Source organism: Lactuca serriola, chromosome 4, assembly GCF_051521515.1.
Source record: "Lactuca serriola cultivar US96UC23 chromosome 4, Lser_US96UC23_V15, whole genome shotgun sequence".
Taxonomy (NCBI): Eukaryota; Viridiplantae; Streptophyta; class Magnoliopsida; order Asterales; family Asteraceae; genus Lactuca; species Lactuca serriola.
In genome coordinates, this window is record NC_136411.1 from 61586351 (window position 1) to 61609076 (window position 22726).

A 22726-nucleotide genomic window follows, 5' to 3' on the forward strand; every position below is an offset into this window, starting at 1 on the left:
CGATAGCAAGTCCAAAACACCATCGAATGTCTACTGTTACTGCTTCTAGTCGATCATCTTCTTCGTTCCTTAAGATAAGATCTGTTTATGGGACGGCTGACATCATGGATGATAGGGATGAGAGTGGGTCCAAACCCAGACCCGAAAAACCTGGGAACCGGTTAACGGGATTTTATAGGACCTGAAACCGGCCCGGTATATAGGAATCGGTTCCGGTTTGGTTCCAGGTAAAGTGGGTCTAGAAACAGAAAAGCCGGAAACATTAAAGTGGGTCGGGTGGAACTGGGTAAAGTGGGTTTAGAACCGGAAAACCCTGAAAATTCGGAAATTTTTGGAATTTACTTAGTGGATGAATTTCGAAAAATTTCAACTTTGATATCCCAACTTCGGAGGACTGTAAGTCATTGAATAGTAAACCAAAAATGACAAAATTATAGTCTTAAATCATGTACAGACTCTAAACTACACGTTGCAAAAAACCTCATGATAATCTGACGTTAAACGAAATAGATATGCATTTTTAAAATTTCACAAAATATAAAAATAAAGCTGAAAAACAGAAAATTCACAAGAATGATATCCCAACTTTGAAGGATTGTAAGTCAATGAATATGAAACCAAAATGACAAAACTATAGTCTAAAATCATGTATAAATTCTAAACTACACGTTGCAAAAAATCTGATGATAATATGACTTCAAACGAATTAGATATGCATTTTTAAAATTTCACAAAACATAAAAATACAGCCGAAAAACAAAAAATTCACAGCATTGATATCCCGACTTTGAGGGACTGTAATTTAATGAATATGAAACTAAAAATGACAAAATTATAGTCTAAAATCAATTATAAACTCTAAACTACTTGTTGCAAAAAAACCTCATGGTAATCCGACTTCAAACGAATTACATATGCATTTTTAAAATTTCACAAAATATAAAAATAAAGCTGAAACAACAAATTCACAGCTTTGATATCCCGACATTTGGAGGACTATAACTCAAAGAATATTAACCTAAAAATGACAAAATTATAGTCTAAAATTATGTACAAACTATAAAATACACTCTGGAAAAAACCTCTTGCCAATCCGACTTCAAACGAATTAGATATTAATGTTTTAAACTTTTCACATAAACCGGTTCCGGCCCCTAAAACCGGTTTCGGTTCCTAATACGGTTCCAGTTCTTAAACCCGGTTTACCGAGACCCGAAGGTCCCGAAACCCGGATAAAAACTATTATTTAAACCCGAGACCCGGACCGATTCTACATATTCCGATTCTAATGGTTCCGATTCCGGTTCCGGTTCGATTCCGAATCCGAACTGGTTCTAAATCTCATCCCTAATGGATGAGAATATTTCTTGTGGTTCTATTTCTACTATGCAAGGTAATATTTTTCTTTCGTCCACTCAAATTCTCTATAAAAGTATTGACTTTGTCTTTTTTGTTCAAAGATCATTGGAAATGGTCTGTAGAGGGGTTTTAAGATGATATTTAGCATAGTCATTTACATTTTAAAGTCCGATTCCCTAGACTTTTTTCTATAGATAAAAATAGAAGTTGCTCAACTCGTTTGAGACGCTACTTGAGTATTTGGCCATATTGTTTACATGACCCTTCTCCCCCCTCCTCTCCTTCCCCCCCCCCCCCCCCCCCCCCCCCTCTCCTGCCGACGGGGAGGGGGGTGGTTGATGAAGATCAGTGACAAGATCTTAATGTAATTTTATGAAGTTTAGTGTTACTTTACAAAAAAATATGTGTAGGTGTGAGAGCTTGGTTCATTTGATGTTATACTTTGTGGCTTTGACTAGAATAATCATTAATAATGGTACTCTTATTGGGGATGGCTTGATTAAGTGATTAAGATTAACGGTGATATGGAGAATTCAACTAAAATATTATAAATTATTTAGATTCATGGTATCGTATTTATTACTACAAGGTAGTATGTACTATCAAATGACATTTTGCCCAACCGCATAAGTTGTTTGTCATTCCTTATTGATGTTGATGATCCAATTCTTGTTTGATATATATATATATATATATATATATATATATATATATATATATATATATATATATATATATTAATGAGTAGCTTATGATTAGATTAGATTTGTCGTTTAAAAAAATAATAGGTGTTATTTATATTTTATGGTTACGTGAAACCATCCCTTTTGGTGAGCAATTACTGAAATTTCCTTACAAAATATATGTAACACGACATTTTATGATTGGTTAACTATATATTTATACATAGTTAAGATTTATATCTTAAAATTTACAATTTAAAATATTAAATTAAAATAAATTTATAATTCTTCTAGTATAATATTGACTTATTTTAATATTCATTATTTCAACTTGTTTTTTTATTTTGTATTCACTGTTGTGGATATTTCGTAAATAAATTATATTTTAAATCTTTGAGGTTTTTAAAATAAGTAATTTATTTATTTCAAAATTTAATAATCATTAAATTTTTTTTAATAATATTTATTTATACATTATATTTATTTAATAAAAAATAATTTAGGTTATGTTGTAGTTATAAAAATAGGGTTTAAAGATTTTTAAAATATAAAAAAGAAATAAACTGGCTTCTTAGTAAAAAAGTTGGATCGGATGTAGCCATGGAAACAGTTTTATTAATTCTTTTCTTATTTGAAATAATAAAAAACAATCACGGGAAATTTGCCACTATAGATACATATTTACAGCAAATCAATTTGAAAATTGATATCATATTTTCGACCGACGGACTGACTATGATGAACGTTACTGTCTGGTGAGCCAATCTACAGTTTTGATTGCTAATAGAATTAGATGTCTAAATGCTTCCAAATCATGTAAAAGATTATAGTTTTTTCTATTACGTAGCTCCGGTTTTTGTTAATTCTGGATTCGAAATTAATTCGAGGATTCCTAATTAACCTAGATTTTTAATTGGGTGCTTGTAGGATTCATAAATTTGATCGGCGTTGTGCCTTCAATAGCTAGAATTTCGAATAGTTATCACTGTCGATGGAGGTAAGTCGCTTTTAATTTCGTTAATTTCATCTTAGATTTTAAATTGCCTTGTTGCCTGGTTTCCCTTGATGAATAGACACTTATTGTTGCCATCGTGTTTTATATATGTTATGCACCAGTGGGTTCTATGAACTTACTGCAGATTGTACTTGGATTCTGTTGTAAATTAATCATTTACAATTTTATTGAACATGAATCTATTGATTTTATTGAACATGAATCTCTTGATTTTCTAATTCTAAACTTTTGTCTAGAAGATTTACAAAGATCAAGGAGCATTAGAGCATTTACTCCTTAAAAACTAAAGACGTTTTTGAAAATTTTTGTATAGTTTTTAGTGGAAAACCCATATCAGTGGTCCATGGATGTTCTCTAAAGTATAATGTGTTCCATTATTCCAAGTGGTTATCCTGTTTTGGTTGATAAAGAATTTGTTATTTCAAGAGATTTCTATATAACTTTAATAAGTAATAACACAGTAAAACGTTTTTTTTTTCTCTTCTTTTATAAATGGATTTTGTGATTTCATTCTTGCAATTGGCTATATATAGTATACTGTAATCAAAGTGAACCTGTCAATTGAAACAAGTAGTTGAGAACAGAGAATATGTATACATGGGAGTTCATAGAAAATGTTGTATTGAGATCAACATCTTGTTTTTAAAATTTGCAATGATGTTGCTTATCCAAAAGATTTTATCAAATTCTTGTTGAAAACATAGGTGTTGTTTGTTTTTTAAGATGTAAAATGTTTGCAGTCTGCGACCACATTTGCAGAAGAAGAGGCGGACCAAACATTTGCAGTCTGCAAGAAGATGACTGTTTGTTTTTTATGGTCTGCAGTCTGCGGACCACATCCTCAGAAGAAGAGGTGGACCAAAAGTTTGCAGTCTGCAAGAAGAAGACTATTTGTTTTTTAAGGTCAATAGACTGGAGTTTGCGGACCACATTTGCAGAAGAAGAAGTGGACCATATCTGTAGAAGAAGAGGTGGACCAAACGTTTGCAATCTGCAAGAAGAAGACTGTTTGTTCTTTAAGGTCTACAGACTGCAGTCTGCAGACCTCATTTGCAAAAGAAGAGGTGGACCAAACATCTGCAGTCTGCAAGAAGAAGACTGTTTGTTTTTTAAGGTTTGCAGACTGCTAGATTAAAATGCAATTTAAATACATTGGTTTTTTTAAACTTAAAAGAGTTTTTCAACATTGAAATTAAAGTCGTCACAACATACATTCTATGGAAGTTGCAATCTCCATATATATATAATTCTATGGCACATTTCCTTTAGTTTAACAAGTCGCCTCAGTGTAGTGTAGCTTGTCATAATTGCAGCATTCATGAAGGATTTTGAGTACTATATAACTATTAATGAGTTGACTCGTATAACTCGAATCTTATTTGAAACAAAGGATAACTATCCTCTTGTTTTCAATGATCTATTCAATGCTTAGCGGTGAGTAATAACTCGATAGCCAGCTCACTTGACACGTTATAGCGCTATAAAGGTAAACAAAAAGGGTATTCCTCATTTCCTCTATACACATCCCCAATCCCAAAATCAAAAACTGAAACCAATTCTCTTGAATTAGGGCTCCATATCTCAAAAATGGTGAAGAGAAAACCAATGATATTTGATGATATCAATATTGATAAAGAGCCGATGGACGATAATGATCGAATTACTCGTTTGCCAAATGATGTTATTCATTACATGTACTCATTTATGGATTCAAGATGCATTGTTCAAAGTAGCGCTCTCTCACGAAGGTGGATACATAAATGGAGATCCCATCCCTATCTCAACTTTGAAACCCTTCCTTTCACCAATAAGAAATTTCCCAAATTTATGCATCGATTTCTCACCAATCGTAAGAATGATGCAGAAATTGTCGCCATTGACTTTCGGTCAACTTCAATCAGGCTAAGTCTTCTCAAAGAGGTGATATCTTATGCTATGTCTCACAGTACTCAAAAGATAAACATTGAATACCCGAGTCTTATCCCAACAAGACGTGGTGGATTCGATTTATCTTTGTTTAAATCTCATTTTCTTCAAGATCTTTGTTTGAATATCGATTTTGAGCTCTTTAAAACTCCAAATCTCACATGGGATTTGCCTGTTTTGACTACTTTGCATCTTGAAAGGGTTTCATTCTTACTGTATCCTACTGATAACAAATCCTTGGATTTGTTTTCCACCTTTTCAAATCTGAAAAATCTTGTCTTGGTTGATTGTCAATTATGGAGAGTTAATACTTTCTATATCACATCAAGTAAATTAGAGAATCTGAGATTAAACATTCTTCATCATTCATGTCAGTTTGTGATCTCAGCACCCAAACTTTCCTCTTTCACATATCATCGCATGGATCATTCATTTTTGTTGTTAACCAGTGATCTCAATTCATTAGAAACTGTAGTCTTTCGAACCATTTATGACAACAGATTAATGGGAGAACAACAAAAGAATGTTGAGTTGATGATCAATATTTTTCATCAAATGTGTAACACAAAGTTTCTTACTTTAAACACTGCTACATTGAAGTTTCTTTCAAGATTCCCTGAATTACTTAAAAGTAAAATTTCCCCTTTTGTGAGATTACAAACTTTGACATTGAATGAAATGCCTCCATCATCTGTTGACCTTGCTGATATCATCAGTTATTTCCGTAGCTGTGTTCCAGATCGTTTGTTTTTTGTTGAATATTATCCAGAATTATGGAGCATTCTTGACATGAAATCCATTGAAAAAATCATCATCAGGTAAGATCAGTTTAAATTCTTATTACTTATTCATGTGTAATTATGTTTTAAGCTATGTTTGGATATTGAGCTTGTTTCAACTTTTAGAACAATAATACCATCCTATTTATGTTTAAGATTATTACTCCTGGTTTCATTTGGAGTAGGGTTATTTCTATTTTTTCTTTTTATCTTTACTTATCTGCATTTTACCCATTCTTACACCTATAAATTTGAATTTTCAGGTTTGATTGATGTTTTGATATCAGAGGCTGTCTCTCCTGGTTACCCTTTGTTGCTTTTGAGTGTGTGTGTGTGTGTGATAAACTCTAGTCATGTTTACCTTTTTGGATTTCTCATGTTAAACAACAATGCTTTGTGTTTTTGGCTACAAATGTTGTTATTGTTTTAATCATGTTATGGATGCTTTGTTGTTGTGTGGATCTTCTGATCTTTGTTAAAAGATTTCAGTTTTCAATCATTAACAAGTGCTTATCGTATTCTCTTTTCAAGAGATTGTAGTGTTAATTAAAATTTCATGGGGCTCGAAACAAAGGAAGATCAAGGCAGCATATCGTTTATACTTTACTTGGATATGTTTTTATGCTATTAGCTATTCTGTTGATTCTTTTCCAAATAGGAACCACTGATTTACAAATTTTATTAACCATGGAATTTAGTGAGTATATAGAGTAGGATATAGCTGCACCATTGATGCAGATTCCTACAAGCACTTTCTTTCATTTTTTAGAGCTGAGTAAACACCTAATACTCACGTATGATCAACACGCATATGCTGAATCAATGATTAATTACATAAATTTAAGTCTAAACGATAATTCCAACCCTAATTATCTTGTTTTAACCATAGTCTGACATATGAGAAGTAGTAAGGAAGCTATGGAAAAATGTTTGAGCTTAATAGGACAAGGTAAGTCTTTTGCCTTTCTTCATATTCTTTTGATACGACATCCTAGTCACATGGTCAACAGAGAAGTTACTTGGAGGACTTCTACATCCTTCTTTACTTGGTCATACATCATGCATTAGTTTTCCTTTATTTTCTCATGCATATCCTTTTAATAAGCATTTAGATTACAGTAAGTAGTAGCCCACGATTCCATTTCCTGCATATTTCAAGGCATTAGCGGTAGATTGCATTTGTTATTTAAAGCTTTGTAATTCCTTTTTATGAATGGAGAAGAAAATTGTTTCAGTTTGTTTTCTTAAATTTTGTTAGTAGAAAGGAGATTAGCCATCTCAGAATTTGGGTTTATCATCTTTGCACAAAGATTAATAGCTTATTTGAGAGCTTGAAGTTTTTTGGAAAGCTTCTCCACATTGGAGAAGACATTCAACCTCGTTCTTTTATTCATCCATTCATTTTCACTAAACTTTCCAAATTAATGTTTCTCAACCATGAGATAGAGAATTGGAAAGGAGATGGGTTGAAGTTGGGGCTATTAGAGAGTAGGAGGAGTAGAAAATGTGGTCTGACAACATATTTGGCGACAAAATATTTGGCAGGGCAACAACATACGAGTTGGCCAAAGTTGAACAAAGCAATCCGAGATCAAGAAACAATTTACTTTACTAAACTTAGACCCGTCTCAACACATCAAAATGTACTTTCACCATGGTGTTCAAATCCAAGATGTCCAAAGCATTAATAAAATTCTTAAAGTTGCCACATAAAAGCCATCAACGATCAGGATCTCCATTAATAGTATGCGAAATGGTGTTCAAAAGCTTGTGCTTAAGGTTGGTGTCTTGCGTATTGTTGATGAACACACAAGGAAGATTGCAGGATTTCCAAATTCCAGTGACTACTACGTAAATCCTTTCCATATGCATATCCTAAAAGTGGGATGTGTCCTACACAAAGACAATACCACCAGAAATGCTAGCCGAATCAACGTCAACGCATGCACAATTTCTATTACCCCATTAGGCTCTGATAATCAATCCATCATCTCGATAGATATTGTTTCCTGTACAAAAAGAAAAGAAACGTGATCCCACAAAACTACATCCTTTATCCAGACACATTTGAAGTCTTTTGTAAGACCATCACTATTCTTATTGCTTTTGTACACTATTAACTCAAATACTAAACCGATTTATGTCGCTTAGTTTTTTGCCCCAATGAGACACAACTTACAAACACCCATTATATTATTTCACTCACTCACACATTCATTGTTAGGAATTAGAAGAGTTTATGGTGGAAATATGGATTCATGTAGGTTTGCTTTGGGACTGATATTTCTAGCTTATGTCCATGTTACAAGAAATCTAACCTAGGATAATCCAAAGAGATATTTACAAATCCAGGCACAAAAACGTAAGTCAATTTTCTAGAAGAATTTTGATTTTGTCAGAGAAGAATGAGAGATGAGAAGGGTCTGCCATGGATCAAAGAGAAAACTTGTATTTATACTTGATAATTAGGGTTTTCATCTTCTGAATTAGTTAAGAAAATCCCATAATTAATGAAATAACCAATGGTTTCCAAACCGATGAGGTTTGTCAATTTTACCACTTTAAGGGGCTCCCTAGGACCCTGCAAGGGGGCACGACCCCCGTGACCCCATCATTTTACCGTACCGACTTATAATTCAATTTTATATATGCATGCACTCCGTGCACATACCGAAAATATATTATAGAGTACAAATCATAAACCTCTTAGTTCACATATTACTTTTAATTACACAAAATGCTTGATGACACTAAAATCTCCAACATTCTTCTCCCATGATTATATTTTACTCGCTCACACGAGCCATCCACACATGTTTATACTCTGTGTCCGTTATTGAACCAACTGTTCATCAATTCTTACTAGGAAAATGCATATTAGCCCAATGAACTTTTCACTTTTGTTTTGAAAGGTCATCCATATATATATATATATATATATATATATATATATATATATATATATATATATATAAAGGGAATGAAGTCTCGTTTGACCGTTTTAAAAAGTTATTTTACCTTTTACATTAGGTTAAAGTGACACGAATTAACTAGCTCAATGATGTGGACTTCCATGTAGGATAAATTAAAGCCGAGTAGGGCCATTATGTGGCATGAATAAGACAACCCTTGGGGAGCAAGGGTTCTTACCTGGCTTGTAGTCCCCTATAAATAATCACATTCCCCTTTTAGGTTTAACATCCTTACTTTATTACCCTTACAGAGCAACAATTGTCTATCCATTTTCTTCTTTCGTCGTTATAACTTCCAAGAGCCCAACGATCATGACATCATTAGGTAGATTTTCCTACGGAGAATTCCACATGCCGAGCTTAGACATCCCCACTGAAAACGAGTTGTTGGCTATGGAGATGCAAGTCGAAATGGAAAACATGAGAAACGACATCAAACAGGAGCTCCTCGAAGTAAGGGCCCATATAGCGGTGATACAGAGGAGGTTCAATTTCAGTCTGTGGATTTTGATTCTTAGAGTGGGTGCTATTTTGAGCTGGGTTAATCGATCCTCAGAGTAGTGTGGGCATGTGGTCCACCGAAATCGTTTTATGGATTTCATATTAGGTAATAGTATTAGTTAGGTTTCTCTTGATTTCGATGGTAATGGTGGTTTATTATGTAATGTTGGTTAATCTATGTGTTTCTTTGACTTATTTTGGGGGGTTTTGTTGGCTTCATAAGATTATAGTACTTAAATGGTGTTTTGGGGGTATTGATGTAACATCCATAAAAATTGAGCCAAATTTAAACTTTTTAAAACATTTCCAAACCAATGATTACTACAAAACTTGTTTTCAAAATAGTATAATGTCAGAGTATCCCAAAAAACAAAATCATAAAATGTGAGGAGCTGTATAATCACGCCTGCGCCTTCCTGCGATCATCTGATGTACCTGAAACCAAAACTGAAACTGTAAGCCCGAAGCTTAGTAAGTTCCCCGAAAATACCCATATTCACACAACAATATACATATAATCACAAACAACATACGATGGGTCCAGTCAACCATCGTGTTGGAATACCCCAGGCCCTCAACCATCAGGTTGGAATGCCAACATACTATGGGTCCAGTCATCCTCGGGATGGAATACCCCAGGTCCACAACCATTGGTTGCATTGCCTACATACTACGAGTCCAATCATCCTCGGGATGGAATCTAACGACCTACAACCATTGGGTTGGAATGCCCAGGTCTGTTGGTTCTCGCACAAAGCAGATAAGCCTCAACCACCAAACGAACATGTGCACATATATCAGATAGTCATATAACAGTCTATAGACAGGCAAACTGATCTAACAGATCATACTAGCATAACACCATCCTATCTACCAGGATACTTATCTATCAAATCATACTAGCATAACATATCAGGATAGCAATCCAAAAGGGACGACCTTGGTGCCTTAGACCCTTCAGTATAGTGAGGAAAACTCACCTCACAATTGTCGATCTGTAGTGATAAAATCAAACTCTCGAATCACAACCATAAACTCCACCGCCTATATTCACCGTAGGACCACTTCCATGAATTACCAAATAACTAAAATACCCCCAGAAGTCAAACTAGTCAACCCTTGGTCAAAGTCAAAGGCAACGGTCAAGGTCAACAGTCCATGATGACCTAACTTATCGAGTGCAGTTCACTGAGTCGTTGAGTCCTCCAAGAACTCGAAAAATCATGAAAACCCTAGTTGACTCGTCGGGTTTCTAAACAACTTGTCGAGTCCATGCATGTCCAAAAGTCGGGAAACTAATCAACGGGAAAACCCTTCCCAACTCATCGAGTTGGCTTATCCAACTCGTTGAGTTCATGCAGTCCATTTCTTGTCCAAATAATTTTAAGCTACTCCAAAGCTCTAATTGGTAGATCTAGCCTCCTAGGGCCTAGTTACCATGTAAAGTTGCAAACTTTACATGCATGCAAGGTCTTATGAGCCAAAACTAAGCTCAAGATGAAGTTTAAGGCAAAGAGAAAGCCATAGCTTGACAAAGGCTGGAACTTTATGACAATAAGTGGCTAAAGGAGTCCAGATCTGAAGTTGCAACCTCAGATCTTGCCCCAAAACCGAAAATACCATAGTAATATACCAAAAAGGGTTCTAACCCCATGAATAAATAGATCTAGCTAATGGGGAGACAAGGTAATGACTTGTTACCTTCAAAGTGATGCTAAGATGGAGTAGTATTCGGATCTACAACTTCTCCTTGTTCCAAGCTTCTTGAATTTCAAGCTCTTCTCACCAAGATCCACCTTCCAGGCTTAAAACACGCAAATATGGAGAGAAAACATGATTCAGGGTTTTTGGACTCAAGGGGGGCTATAAGTGAGGCTAAGGGAGGCTAATGACCCTTTAAATAGGGTGCAAAACCCTGGAAATTTAGGTTTCCTCCTCCAGCTCCAACTCGTCGAGTTGTATCCTTCAACTCGTCGAGTTGGTCACTTAAATCACGTGGCCAAAATCGTTTCTACTAGACGATTCAGAGCATCCAACTCGTTGAGTAGACCTTTGAACATGGAAATAAAGCTCTAAAGTTTATATCTGAGAGTCGGGGTATTACAATTCTTCCCCACTTAAACTAGACTTCGTCCTCGAATTCCGCTGCGGTGAACAACTCCGGGTAATGCTCATGCATCTCAACCTCCGGCTCCCAAGTCCACTCAGATCCTGTCCGATGCTCCCATTGTACCTTTACCAAAGGTACTTCCTTGTTCCGTAGAGACTTCACTTTCCTCTCCAGAATAGCCACTGGCCTCTCCACGTAATTCAGGCGCTCATCGACCTGAATATCATCTAATGACACTATTGCCTCCTCGTCCAGAATGCACCTCCGCAACTGTGAAACATGGAAGGTACTGTGGATCTGACTAAGCTCCTCTAGTAGCTCTACTCTATATGTAACCTTGCCAACCCTGGAAATGATCATGAATGGTCTGATATATTGGGGACCCAATTTCCCCCTCTTCCTGAAGCGGATCACACCCTTCCAGGGCGAGACCTTCAGGAGTATCATGTCACCGACTAGAAACTCCAACTCCGATCAGTTTCTGTCAGTGTAACTCTTATGCCGACTCTATGTGATCTGCAACCACTGTCTGATCTGTTGAATCCTCTCGGTACTCTACAGAACTACCTCGGTTCGACTCATCACCCTGTGACCGATCTCGCCCCAACAAACTGGGGTGCGACACCTCCGTCCATACAACAGCTCAAAAGGCGGAGCACCAACATTGGAATGAAAGCCGTTGTTGTAGGAGAACTCTGTGAGTGGTAGGTAGGAGTCCCAGCTCCCACCAAAGTCGATAATGCAGGCTCTCAGCATATCCACAAGAGTTTGTATGGTCTGCTCACTCTAGCCATTAGTATGCGGACGGTAGGCTGTACTGAAATGCAGTCGCGTGCCCAGTTCCTCATGGAACTTCTGCCAGAAATGTGAGGTGAACCGAATATCACGGTCTGAGACGATAGAGACCAAAACCCCATGGCAAGCGACAATCTCAGGTATATACACATCGGCCAGCTTCTCAGCCGATGAACTCTCCCGTATCTCTAGAAAGTGGGCGCTCTTGGTCAATCGGACCATGGTGACCCAAATAGCATCGAAGCCCTTCGCCGTCCTCGGTAGCTTGGTAATAAAATCCATCGTGATCTGTGTTGGGTTTTGAGCAAACTAACACTCCTAAGGTTTTCATGCAACCCTAGAAACCTTGGATTTATGTTTGACTAAGATACATGCAAAATTATTTTTCCAAGGTTCATAACCTATCTAGCATGGCTTGGGGTACTTTTAAACATAAAAGAACTAGAAGAACTACATACCTTTGGTTGTCATTTGATTCCTTTGGAGTTTGAGAGCCAAGCACCAATAGTGTGAATGCCTTAAATGGAAATCACAAAACACCACAAACTTGGAAAACTTTATGTGAGAGTATGTCTTTGCCCTAGAAATCGGCCACTCTTATACACACACACACACACTTAGTGTCAATTCAAGCATCACAAGCCTCTTTATATAGTGTAGATGATTAGGGTAAACCCTAATAAGCCATGTCTTTTCCTTTTCCAAGGATCCATGGGTTAAATGCTCCATGGATCATCCATGAACTCCCATCCAAGCTTAGCCCATATCCTAATGAGTGTTAGCCCACATTATATAAATATAATAGCCCATGTTTAATTAGTCACTTTTTGATCACTAAATTAATTCATAATTAATTTAAGATCAATACTAATTAAATAATATGATTTCATATTAATATATTATAACTTATAATATATTAATAAATCACAAACATACTATTCTCATAAATGTTATCCATATAAATAGTTCGGGTGAAGTGCAACCCAAATGGACCATGTCGGGTCGGGTCAAGTATATATCAAATAAGTTATGGACTTAGACACCTTATCCAACAGTCTCCCACTTGGATAAGTCTGATAACTGTATTTGCCTATATTACTTCAGGAACCAAACGACAATCGTAGCTCTCGAAAACTCTGTTGAACTATGAAGGGCCATTTTAGATAAGTGATCATATAATCCTCCTTTCTCATGATATCAGCCGGAAAAATACATGGAGCAATGTCTTTCTTATTGTCCAGTAGTTTGTTTCCCGATTTCCGATTCGTTTGACAAAGAACTTAATCGAACACAACAATTTAGTTCTGACCAGGCCCGGTACATAGGTCAACACAAAATCATCAAGGGGCGCAGATATCGCTTCTAATCCAAGAAGAAACAGATAAACTTTGACTCATATGCTTGTTCTACTACTTGTTGAATCATACACAAAGGCACATTTTATAACATCAAGTTACTAATGCGTTTTCGTGCAATCAATGCACAACCAACTCATAGGCAACAACTCATATCTCTAGGTTTGAAGACTTATATGATATTACCGTCTCACCATCACTCGAGATAAAGTCCACGAAGTGATGTAAGTGAGCGTGGGTTTATTCCAATACTCATAACTTATGAGCACTCATGAATGTTGTAGCAACCATTTCTATGTCTAAACACATTTAGCCATCTACAATCCCAATTCATGACAATCTATATTCATACCTACTTCCGACGTATGACCGACTATGGAAAGTTTTAATAAATTTATTATTTTGGAAGTCAAAACATGCAAAACTGAAACAATAGTAAATAATTGACAATGATAGCAACACCTTACTCAGAAATAAATCACAACTTTTATTTATCATCAAACGTCGATTACATTTTACAAATTTCAGAAATAACTATCTAATCTATAAAACTAATATTTCCCCTCATCCTGATGCGCCTCGCATGCTGCAAATGCTTAACCCTCGTCAGACCCTTCATAAGGGATCCGTAGGGTTCTCATCCAACGAAACCCTCTTTGCCACAAGGAGTCCTTCTTCTATCTTGTGTCTTATGAGGTGATATTTTATGTCAATGTGTCGGGATCTTCCATGATCTCTTGGTTCCTTGGCTAAGGCAACCGCACTATTGTTGTCACAGAAAATCTCCATAGGCTCCTTAATAGCTGGTACAACTCCAAGGTCTCCGATGAAGTTCTTTAGCCATATCGCCTCCTTTGCTGCTTCACTTGCTGCTATGTACTCTGATTCACAAGTCGAATCAGCTACCGTCTCTTGTTTGGAACTCTTCCAAGTGATTGCCCCTCCATTTAGAGTAAAGACCCAGCCCAACTACGAGCGGAAGTTATCCCTGTCAGTCTGAAAGCTAGCATCACTATACCCCATTACCCTCAAGTCATCACTCCCACCAAGGGTAAGGATCCAATCCTTAGTCCTTCGTAGGTACTTGAGAATATTCTTTACCGCAGTCCAATGAGCCTTGCCAGGATTCCCCTGATATCTACTGACTATGCTCAAAGAAAAAGCCACATCAGGGCGAGTACAAGTCATAGCATACATGATCGAGCCAACAGTGGAAGCATACGGTAATTGGCTCATCTCAGCTATCTCTGCCTCTGTACTCAGACTCTGAGTCTTACATAATTTGGCATGGATTTGGATCGGAAAATCTCCTTTATTGGAATTTTGCATGTTGAACCTTTTTAACACTTTATCCAAGTAAGTACTCTGACTAAGTCCAATTAGTCTTTTACTCCTTTCTCTTAACATCCTTATCCCTAGGATATAGGCAGCCTCCCCAAGGTCCTTCATAGAAAAGCACTTCCCAAGCCAGGATTTCACTTCCTGCAAAGTTGGGACGTCATTTCCTATGAGTAATATGTCATCCACATATAGTACCAAAAAACCGACTATACTCTCACTAGCTCTGACATACACGTAGGATTCATCTTCGCTTCTCGAGAAACCAAACTCTTTGACCTTTTCATCAAAACAAAGACTCCAGCTGCGAGATGCTTGTTTCAATCCATAAATAGATATCTCAAGCTTGCACACCCTATTAGGGTACTCTAGACCGACAAAACCCTCTGGCTGAACCATGTAAACATCCTTATCCAGCTTCCCATTAAGGAAAGTGGTTTTGACATCCATTTTCCATATTTCATAATCATGAAATGCAGCAATGGCCAGCATAATCCTAATAGACTTAATCTTCGCTACTGGTGAGAAGGTTTCATCATAATCAATACCCCGAGTCTGTGTGAAACCTTTTGCAACTAGTCGCGATTTATAAGTGTGCACCTTTCCATCCATGTCGGTCTTCTTCTTGAAGATCCATTTTCACCCGACCATCTTACGGCCTGGTACATTGTCAACCAAGTTCCATACTTGATTGTCATACATGGACTGTATCTCGCTGTCCATGGCCTCCTTCCATTTAGCACACTCTGGGCCTGCCATGGCTTCCTTAAAGCTGTTAGGTTCATCCAAATTTACCAGTGTACTATCACTGATAAATGTATCACCTTCCGTAGTAATATGGAATCCATAATAAAAGTCAGGTGTGTTCCTAGCTCTTGTGGACCGCCTTGAAGGTACAGACTCGTCAGCTGGCTCAACAGGAGTTTCCTCCTCAGGTTGATTGCTAGTGTCTGAGGTACCTTCACCACTTGAGTCTTGAATTTCTTCAAGATCAATTTTCCTCCCACTGTTTCCTTGGCTTATAAATTCTCTCTCTCGAAAAACTCCTCTTCTTGCCACAAAAACCACATTCTCACTGGGTCTGTAGAAGAGGTAACCAAAAGAATTTCGCGGGTAGTCGATTAAAATACAACTTTCACTTCGAGGTTCGAGATTCACGTCTCACGAAAGCCTCGCAACCCCAAATCTTGATGTGATCTAGATTGGGAACTTTCCCAGTCCACATCTTGTGAGGTGTTTTGGTAACCTTCTTTGTTGGTACTAGATTAAGGATATGGGCAACAGTCTCTAAGGCATACCCCCAAAAATAGATTGGTAACGACACTCGACTCATCATGGAAAGAACCATGTCCAATAAGGTCCGATTACGCCTCTCAGCTACACCATTCAGCTGTGGTGTCCTGGGAGGTGTCAATTGTGAGAAAATCCCACATTCCTTAAGATAGTCAAGGAACTTTGTACTAAGATACTCACCACCTTGAGCAGATCGTAGCATCTTAATGTTCCTGCCCAATTGATTCTCTACTTCTTGTTTAAACTCTTTAAACCTTTCAAAGGTCTCTGACTTATGCTTGATTAAGTAGACATAGCCATATCTACTGTAATCATCAGTAAAAGTCACCTAATAGCAGTTAGCATCCCTTGTGGCGGTCTTAAATGGTCCACATACATCAGTACGTATGAGGTCCAACAAACCCTCACCCCTTGCACAAGTACCAGTGAAGGGTCATTTTGTCATTTTCTAAGCAAACAAGATTCACAACTATCATCTGACTTTAAGTCAAATGACTCCAAGACTTTATCCTTTTGGAGTTGGCCTATGCGTTTCTTGTTTACATGTCCAAGACGACAATGCCACTATGATGCTTTATCCAAGCTAGTAGACGAATCAATACACAACACATTATTTCCTAGGTTATCTACAACCAACACAGTTTCATACACACCATCACAAGGTAATGCTTTATAATAAAAAAACATTATTAAAGAAAGCATTAATACCACCACATTCATTATCAAACGAAAAGGTAAAACCTTGTTTGTACAAATCATGAAAAGAAATAATATCTCTTGCCATTTCAGACGAGTACACACATTTATTCAAATCTAATTTTAACCCACTACTTAGCAACAAGGTATAAACTCCAATCTTGGAAACAGGTGAAGCCTTCCTATTTCCCATACTCAGGTTTATCTTCCTGTGCTCCACATCCTCACTTCTTCTTAGGCCCTACAAATCAGAACATATGTGAATACCACATCCTGTATCAAGCAACCAAGAGTTAGAATATGGTGAGTTATTAGACAATATTGTGTAAATACCTGCATAGATGGGTTTCACTTTCCCATCCTTGAGATCCTGCAAGTAATTAGGGCAGTTTTGCTTCCAGTGCCCCTTATTCTGACAGTAGAAGCATTCAGCATCCTTAGGGATGGCAGAAGGAGTGACAGAACCACTTTTGGTTCTAGATGAGGAGCCTTCAAGAGACTTTCCCTTGGTACCCTTCGAAGGGGTCTTCCTCTTCTTACCTTTGCCTTGCCCGATAGCCAAAACAGGGGTAGTTTTAGGAGTAGGAGTAGGAACAACTGACTTACCTTTAAGACCACTTTCGGCGGTCTTCAAAAGTCCCTGAAGCTTGCTGAGTGTGATCTCCTCCTTATTCATGTGGTAGGTCATTCTGAATTGGTCATAACAAGGAGGTAAGGAGTGCAAAATGATGTCAATTGCCAACTCCTCTAGGAAGTTCACATTCAATTTCAGCAGACGGTCCACAAATCTTTGCATCTTCTGCATTTGGGCCGTGATGGGTTCACCATCCTTCATTCTAGTTGTAATCATGGAGGGGATAATCTCATATCGCTCTTGACGAGCACTTTGATGGTATCGGTCCATCAAATACTGGTGCATCTCAAAAGGGTAGAAGTCCTCATAGGACTTCTGGAGTTTGACTATCATAGTGGCCATCATGATGCATGCCACCTTGGAGGTATCTCTCTCATGAGCCCTGAAGTCAGCGATCTCCTGAGGAATAGCAGTGGACTCGTCGAGTTTCTTGAGCTCGTTGTCGAGGACATATTCCTTGTCCTCATAGCGTGTGACCATCCTGAAGTTTCTTATCCAATCATTAATGTTTGAACCATCAAAGATGACTCTCCCACAAAGGTTCATGAGAGAGAAGGAGTTGGTAGGGTTAGAGCCCAAAGCATTGTTGTTGGAAGACATCTGAAAAAAAGAAGATAGACAAGTTTAGATATATATATATATATATATATATATATATATATATATATATATATATATATATAGTCCTTAATAAGACACCCAAATGTAATATTAAGGCTAGGACCCAACACAATATGTTGTAACTTAGAAGAGGGATGCCGTAATCTAAGCTATAACATATTTGAAGGTAGGTGAACGACGATTCACCAATATCCACCATGAAAACGAAATAAGATATTAGGTTTAATTGGTTCAAAAAATTCCTATATCCTTTTGAGATTCATTGAAATTTTCAATGACATGTTTCAATCTCGATTGTGCTCTTCAAGTTTTGTGACTATGATGCCGAGGATCACAAAACAAGGTGTGAATAACCATGCAAATTCACTTGGTACCCTTAATATTATCACCTAGTCGATGTGCCGGTTACCCACACACGCTCCATGGATCTATGATAAACATTAAGTTACCCTTTGTTATCCTTACTAGTCCAAGTTAGTGTGCCGGTTACCCACACACGCTCCACCAACGACTTGGTAAGGTACAAAGTGTGAATTTCATGGGTTAGCACCATATTCACATTTTCCTAATGTAACTAAGATTGGGAATTATAAAAGCATTTAGTTACTTTCTAATAATCATTATACTTTTAATGAGAATTAAAGTCATTGTCCTACCCGTTCGGCTAACGACCCTCCACCGATCAAGGAAGCGGTGGGTGAGAATGGACACCCATTAAGCTGACATTTTATAGGCAACAACCTTATACCCCTTTATAGACTGGCTTCGTGAATGAGGCCTACTAATAGTAAAATGAATTAATCTTATACATATATATATATATATATATATATATATATATATATATATATATATATATAACAATTAACCATTAATGTTATAATAGTATAAGGGTTGAATTTTAACCTTTAAAACTCTAAGGGTTGGAATTAAAGTTTATTAAAGTGTGTGCAACTTTATAAATTCCAAAACTTGATGGAAAGTTTTGAAACTATTCAAAACTGTTCATTTCATAACTTATGAGTTATTGGTTCATAAAAATGAAGACTCTTCATTTTTATGTAACTTATGTGTTTTAAATGTGTATTTAAAGAAAGTGACCTTTGGAAATCCATAACTTGAGGACAAATTATGGACTCCATTAAAACACATAAATGATCAACAATTAATTATAAAAAATTCAGCAAATAATTCCTATCATCTTCTAAACTCATAAGAACATGAACATGAATATCAAAATTTCAAGAATCATATGAACACATACAAAGCATGGAATTTTGATATAAGCCATTGTAAATGGGTTAGCACAAACATTACACCATCTAAAATAAGTTTTAAAACACCAAAAAAGTTTCGGGTAATGGTTCTAGTCCATTTCCAGCAGCAAAATCGAAAAAATTGCACTCTGCATGACCAACTCGTCGAGTGCATGAACTGACTCGCCGAGTTGGTTGAAGATTCACTTGGATTCGTCGAGTCCCCCATGGACTCGGCAAGTCCCCTGTGCAGACAGCATAAAAATTGATTTTTTTCAACTAATTTTCATCAAGTACCAAACAAACAAGCCTAGGCTCTGATACCACTATTGGGTTTTGTGCAAACTAACACTCCTAAGGTGTTCATGCAACCCTAGAAACCTTGGATCTATGTTTGACTAAGATACATGCAAAATTATTTTTCCAAGGTTCATAACCTATCTAGCATGGCATGGGGTACTTTTAAACATAAAAGAACTAGAAGAACTACATACCTTTGGTTGTCAGTTGATTCCTTTGGAGTTTGAGAGCCAAGCACCAATAGTGTGAATGCCTCAATTGGAAATCACAAAACACCACAAACTTGGAAAACTTTATGTGAGAGTATGTCTTTGCCCTAGAAATTGGCCACTGTTATGCACACACACTTAGTGTCATTTCAAGCATCACAAGCCTCTTTGTATAGTGTAGCTTATTAGGGTAAACCCTAATAATCCATGTCTTTTCCTTTTCCAAGGATCCATGGGTTAAAAGCTCCATGGATCATCCATGGACTCCCATCCAAGCTTAGCCCATATCCTAATGAGTGTTAGCCCACATTATATAAATATAATAGCCCATGTTTAATTAGTCACCTTTTTTATCACTAAATTAATTCATAATTAATTTAAGATCAATACTAATTAAATAATATGATTTCATATTAATATATTATAACTTATTATATATTAATAAATCACAAACATACTATTCTCATTATTGTTATCCATATAAATAGTTCGGGTGAAGTGCAACCCAAATGGATCATGTCGGGTCGGGTCAAGTATATACCAAATAAGTTATGAACTTAGACACCTTATCCAACAATCTGTTCCCACTTCCACATGGAACCTCTAGAGGTTGCAAATTGCCATGCGGCCTCTGGTGCTTGGCCTTGACCATCCTACAGGTCAGGCACCTCTCCACATACCAAGCGATTTCTCGCTTCATGCACGACCACCAGTAACTCAATCACAAATCCGAGTACATCTTGGTGGCCCCCGGGTGAATAGAGAAATGAGACTTATGAGCCTCCTCCAAAATAAGTTGTCTGACCCCACCAGATATCGGAACCCAGACCCGACCACATCGTGTCAATAATCCCTGACTATCCTAGGCCTGGAAATGGATTGGGTTTTGACCCTGATCCGATCCAAATTGTTAAGAATTATATGAGTTTGGAGCATAGTTTTTGGTTCATTTACCCGTTAACGACCCATACCCAGTAACCCTTTTATTAAAAGGGTCGGGTATGGATCATCACTGATCCGCTCCGTTTATAACCCGCCCTGTATAATTTTTGAATTACTGGTTTATATTTATATTTCTTAAAGTTTAATTTTAAATCCAATCAAAAGTCCAAAGGGAAAATGCCAAAGTCCAAACTATTTATACATAAGAATCAAGGAGTTGACTTCTAGACTTTCAGTCTTCTACTAAGAATTATGATGTTATTTCATTTATATTTCATCAAGCAATCATCATTTTTCATTCATAAATCAATAAATTCATTCATCAACTGAAAGAAAGTTTGTCATTGCTATTCTCTATCACTACAATTTTTTTTGAACCGACAAATCTAATCTACTCCTAAGCTAACAACACCTATTCGACCTATGTCCACGAAGGGACTTGAACCCTCGACCTCAAAGAGGGAAGGCACCACCTGATACCGCTGGGCTACAAGCCCTTTGGTTCTATCGGAAGTCCTCGAGTACGTAATGTGTTTTCTAAATCAACATTTTTTTATTTAAGAAATATTAGTTTATGAATTAAGTAAAATGTGTTTGATAATTCAAAAAGCCTATGGGTTATGGGGCGGGTTTGGATATCCGTTGATTCGGTGGATAAGGGTATGGATTTGATTATTCAAAACCCTAGGGTTATAGAGCTGGTTTGGATTGGATTTTGAAATTTGTTAAAAGGGTTTGGATCAAGGCCGATTCACTCCAAACCCACCCCATTGCCAGGCCTAGACTATCCTGCACAAACCGGGTGTTCTCACCCATAATCCTCTCAAGTTTCCAGTTCTCCTAACGCATACCATCAGCCCGAGCTTCCCTGATCAAGCCCACAAGTGGAGAATCCACTGATATCCTCATACATGCCACTGGGGTAGAAAGTCCAGCTGACTTGCGGCTCAGAGAATCCGCAACCACATTAGCTTTACCTGGGTGGTAAAGGATCTCACAGGCGTAGTCGTCGACTACATCCAGCTACCTGCGCTGTCTCATGTTCAGGTTCGGCTGATCCATGATGTGTCTCAGGCTCTTGTGGTCCGTGTATATGGTACAACGGACCCCATAGAGATAATGTCTCCAAATCTTGAAAGCGGATACCACCGCTCCCAACTCTAGATCATGTAGATGGTATCTCGTCTCCTACGAATTTAACTGCCTCAATGTGCATGCTATCACCCGTCCTCTCTGCATGAGGACCGCTCCTAATCCCGTGATGGATGCATCACAAAACACCACAAAATCCTTAACTCCCTCTAGAAGAGTCAAGACTGGAGCCTCGCATAGTCGTTGTATGAGGGTCTCAAATGCCCTCTGCTGCTCGGGGCCCCACCAAAAATCCATCCCCTTCCTCGTCAGATGAGTGAGGGGCACTGAAATCTTGGAGAAATACTATATGAATCTCCGGTAGTACCCTACCAATCCCAAGAAGCTCCTGATGCCTGAAGAAGATTTCAGAACCTCCCACTGCATAACCGCCTCGATTTTGACAGAGAATACCAAAATCCCCTCCTGGTTACCGGGGTGTCCAAGGCACTGAACCTCTCGTAACAAAAACTTGCACTTTGAGAATTTGGCATACAACCGTTATCGCCTCAAAACTCCCAATAGCTCTCGAAATGCTCCTCATGCTGCTCTCGGGTCTTGAAGTACACCAAGGTATCGTCTATGAACACGATGACTAAGCTATCAAGCATCAGTCTTCAAACCCGAGTCATTAAGTCCATAAATACTATTGGTGCATTGGTGAGCCCAAACGACATCACCACAAACTCGTAGTGTCCATAACGAGCCCAGAACGAGGTCTTCTCCACGTCCTCCTCCCTAACCCTGACTTGATGGTACCCGGACCTCAGGTCTATCTTGGAGAACAAAGATGCTTCCTGCAACTGATAGA

General features: G+C 37.5%; 1 protein-coding gene across 4 annotated transcripts; it reads left to right on the top strand.

Annotated features, from left to right (window-relative positions):
• Positions 1-2682: 2682 nt before the first annotated feature.
• Positions 2683-6223, top strand: LOC145101692 (F-box/LRR-repeat protein 25-like). Of its 4 annotated transcripts, XM_079038950.1 has the most exons (5): positions 2683-2797; positions 2970-3039; positions 3798-4543; positions 4628-5801; positions 6026-6223. In XM_079038950.1, exons 4-5 carry the CDS (start codon positions 4645-4647, stop codon positions 6033-6035), a joined length of 1167 nt encoding a protein of 388 aa, XP_078895076.1. In that variant the 5' UTR covers positions 2683-2797; positions 2970-3039; positions 3798-4543; positions 4628-4644; the 3' UTR covers positions 6036-6223. The 4 variants fall into 4 exon arrangements, with proteins under 4 accessions (XP_078895076.1, XP_078895075.1, XP_078895078.1 ...); XM_079038949.1 differs by having other exon boundaries at positions 3798-5801; XM_079038952.1 differs by having other exon boundaries at positions 3817-5801.
• Positions 6224-22726: the final 16503 nt, after the last annotated feature.

What these genes read in the sequence shown, in the direction of transcription:
- LOC145101692 (XM_079038949.1), top strand. Translation starts at nt 4,645, where the DNA reads ATGGTGAAGAGAAAACCAATGATATTTGATGATATCAATATTGATAAA.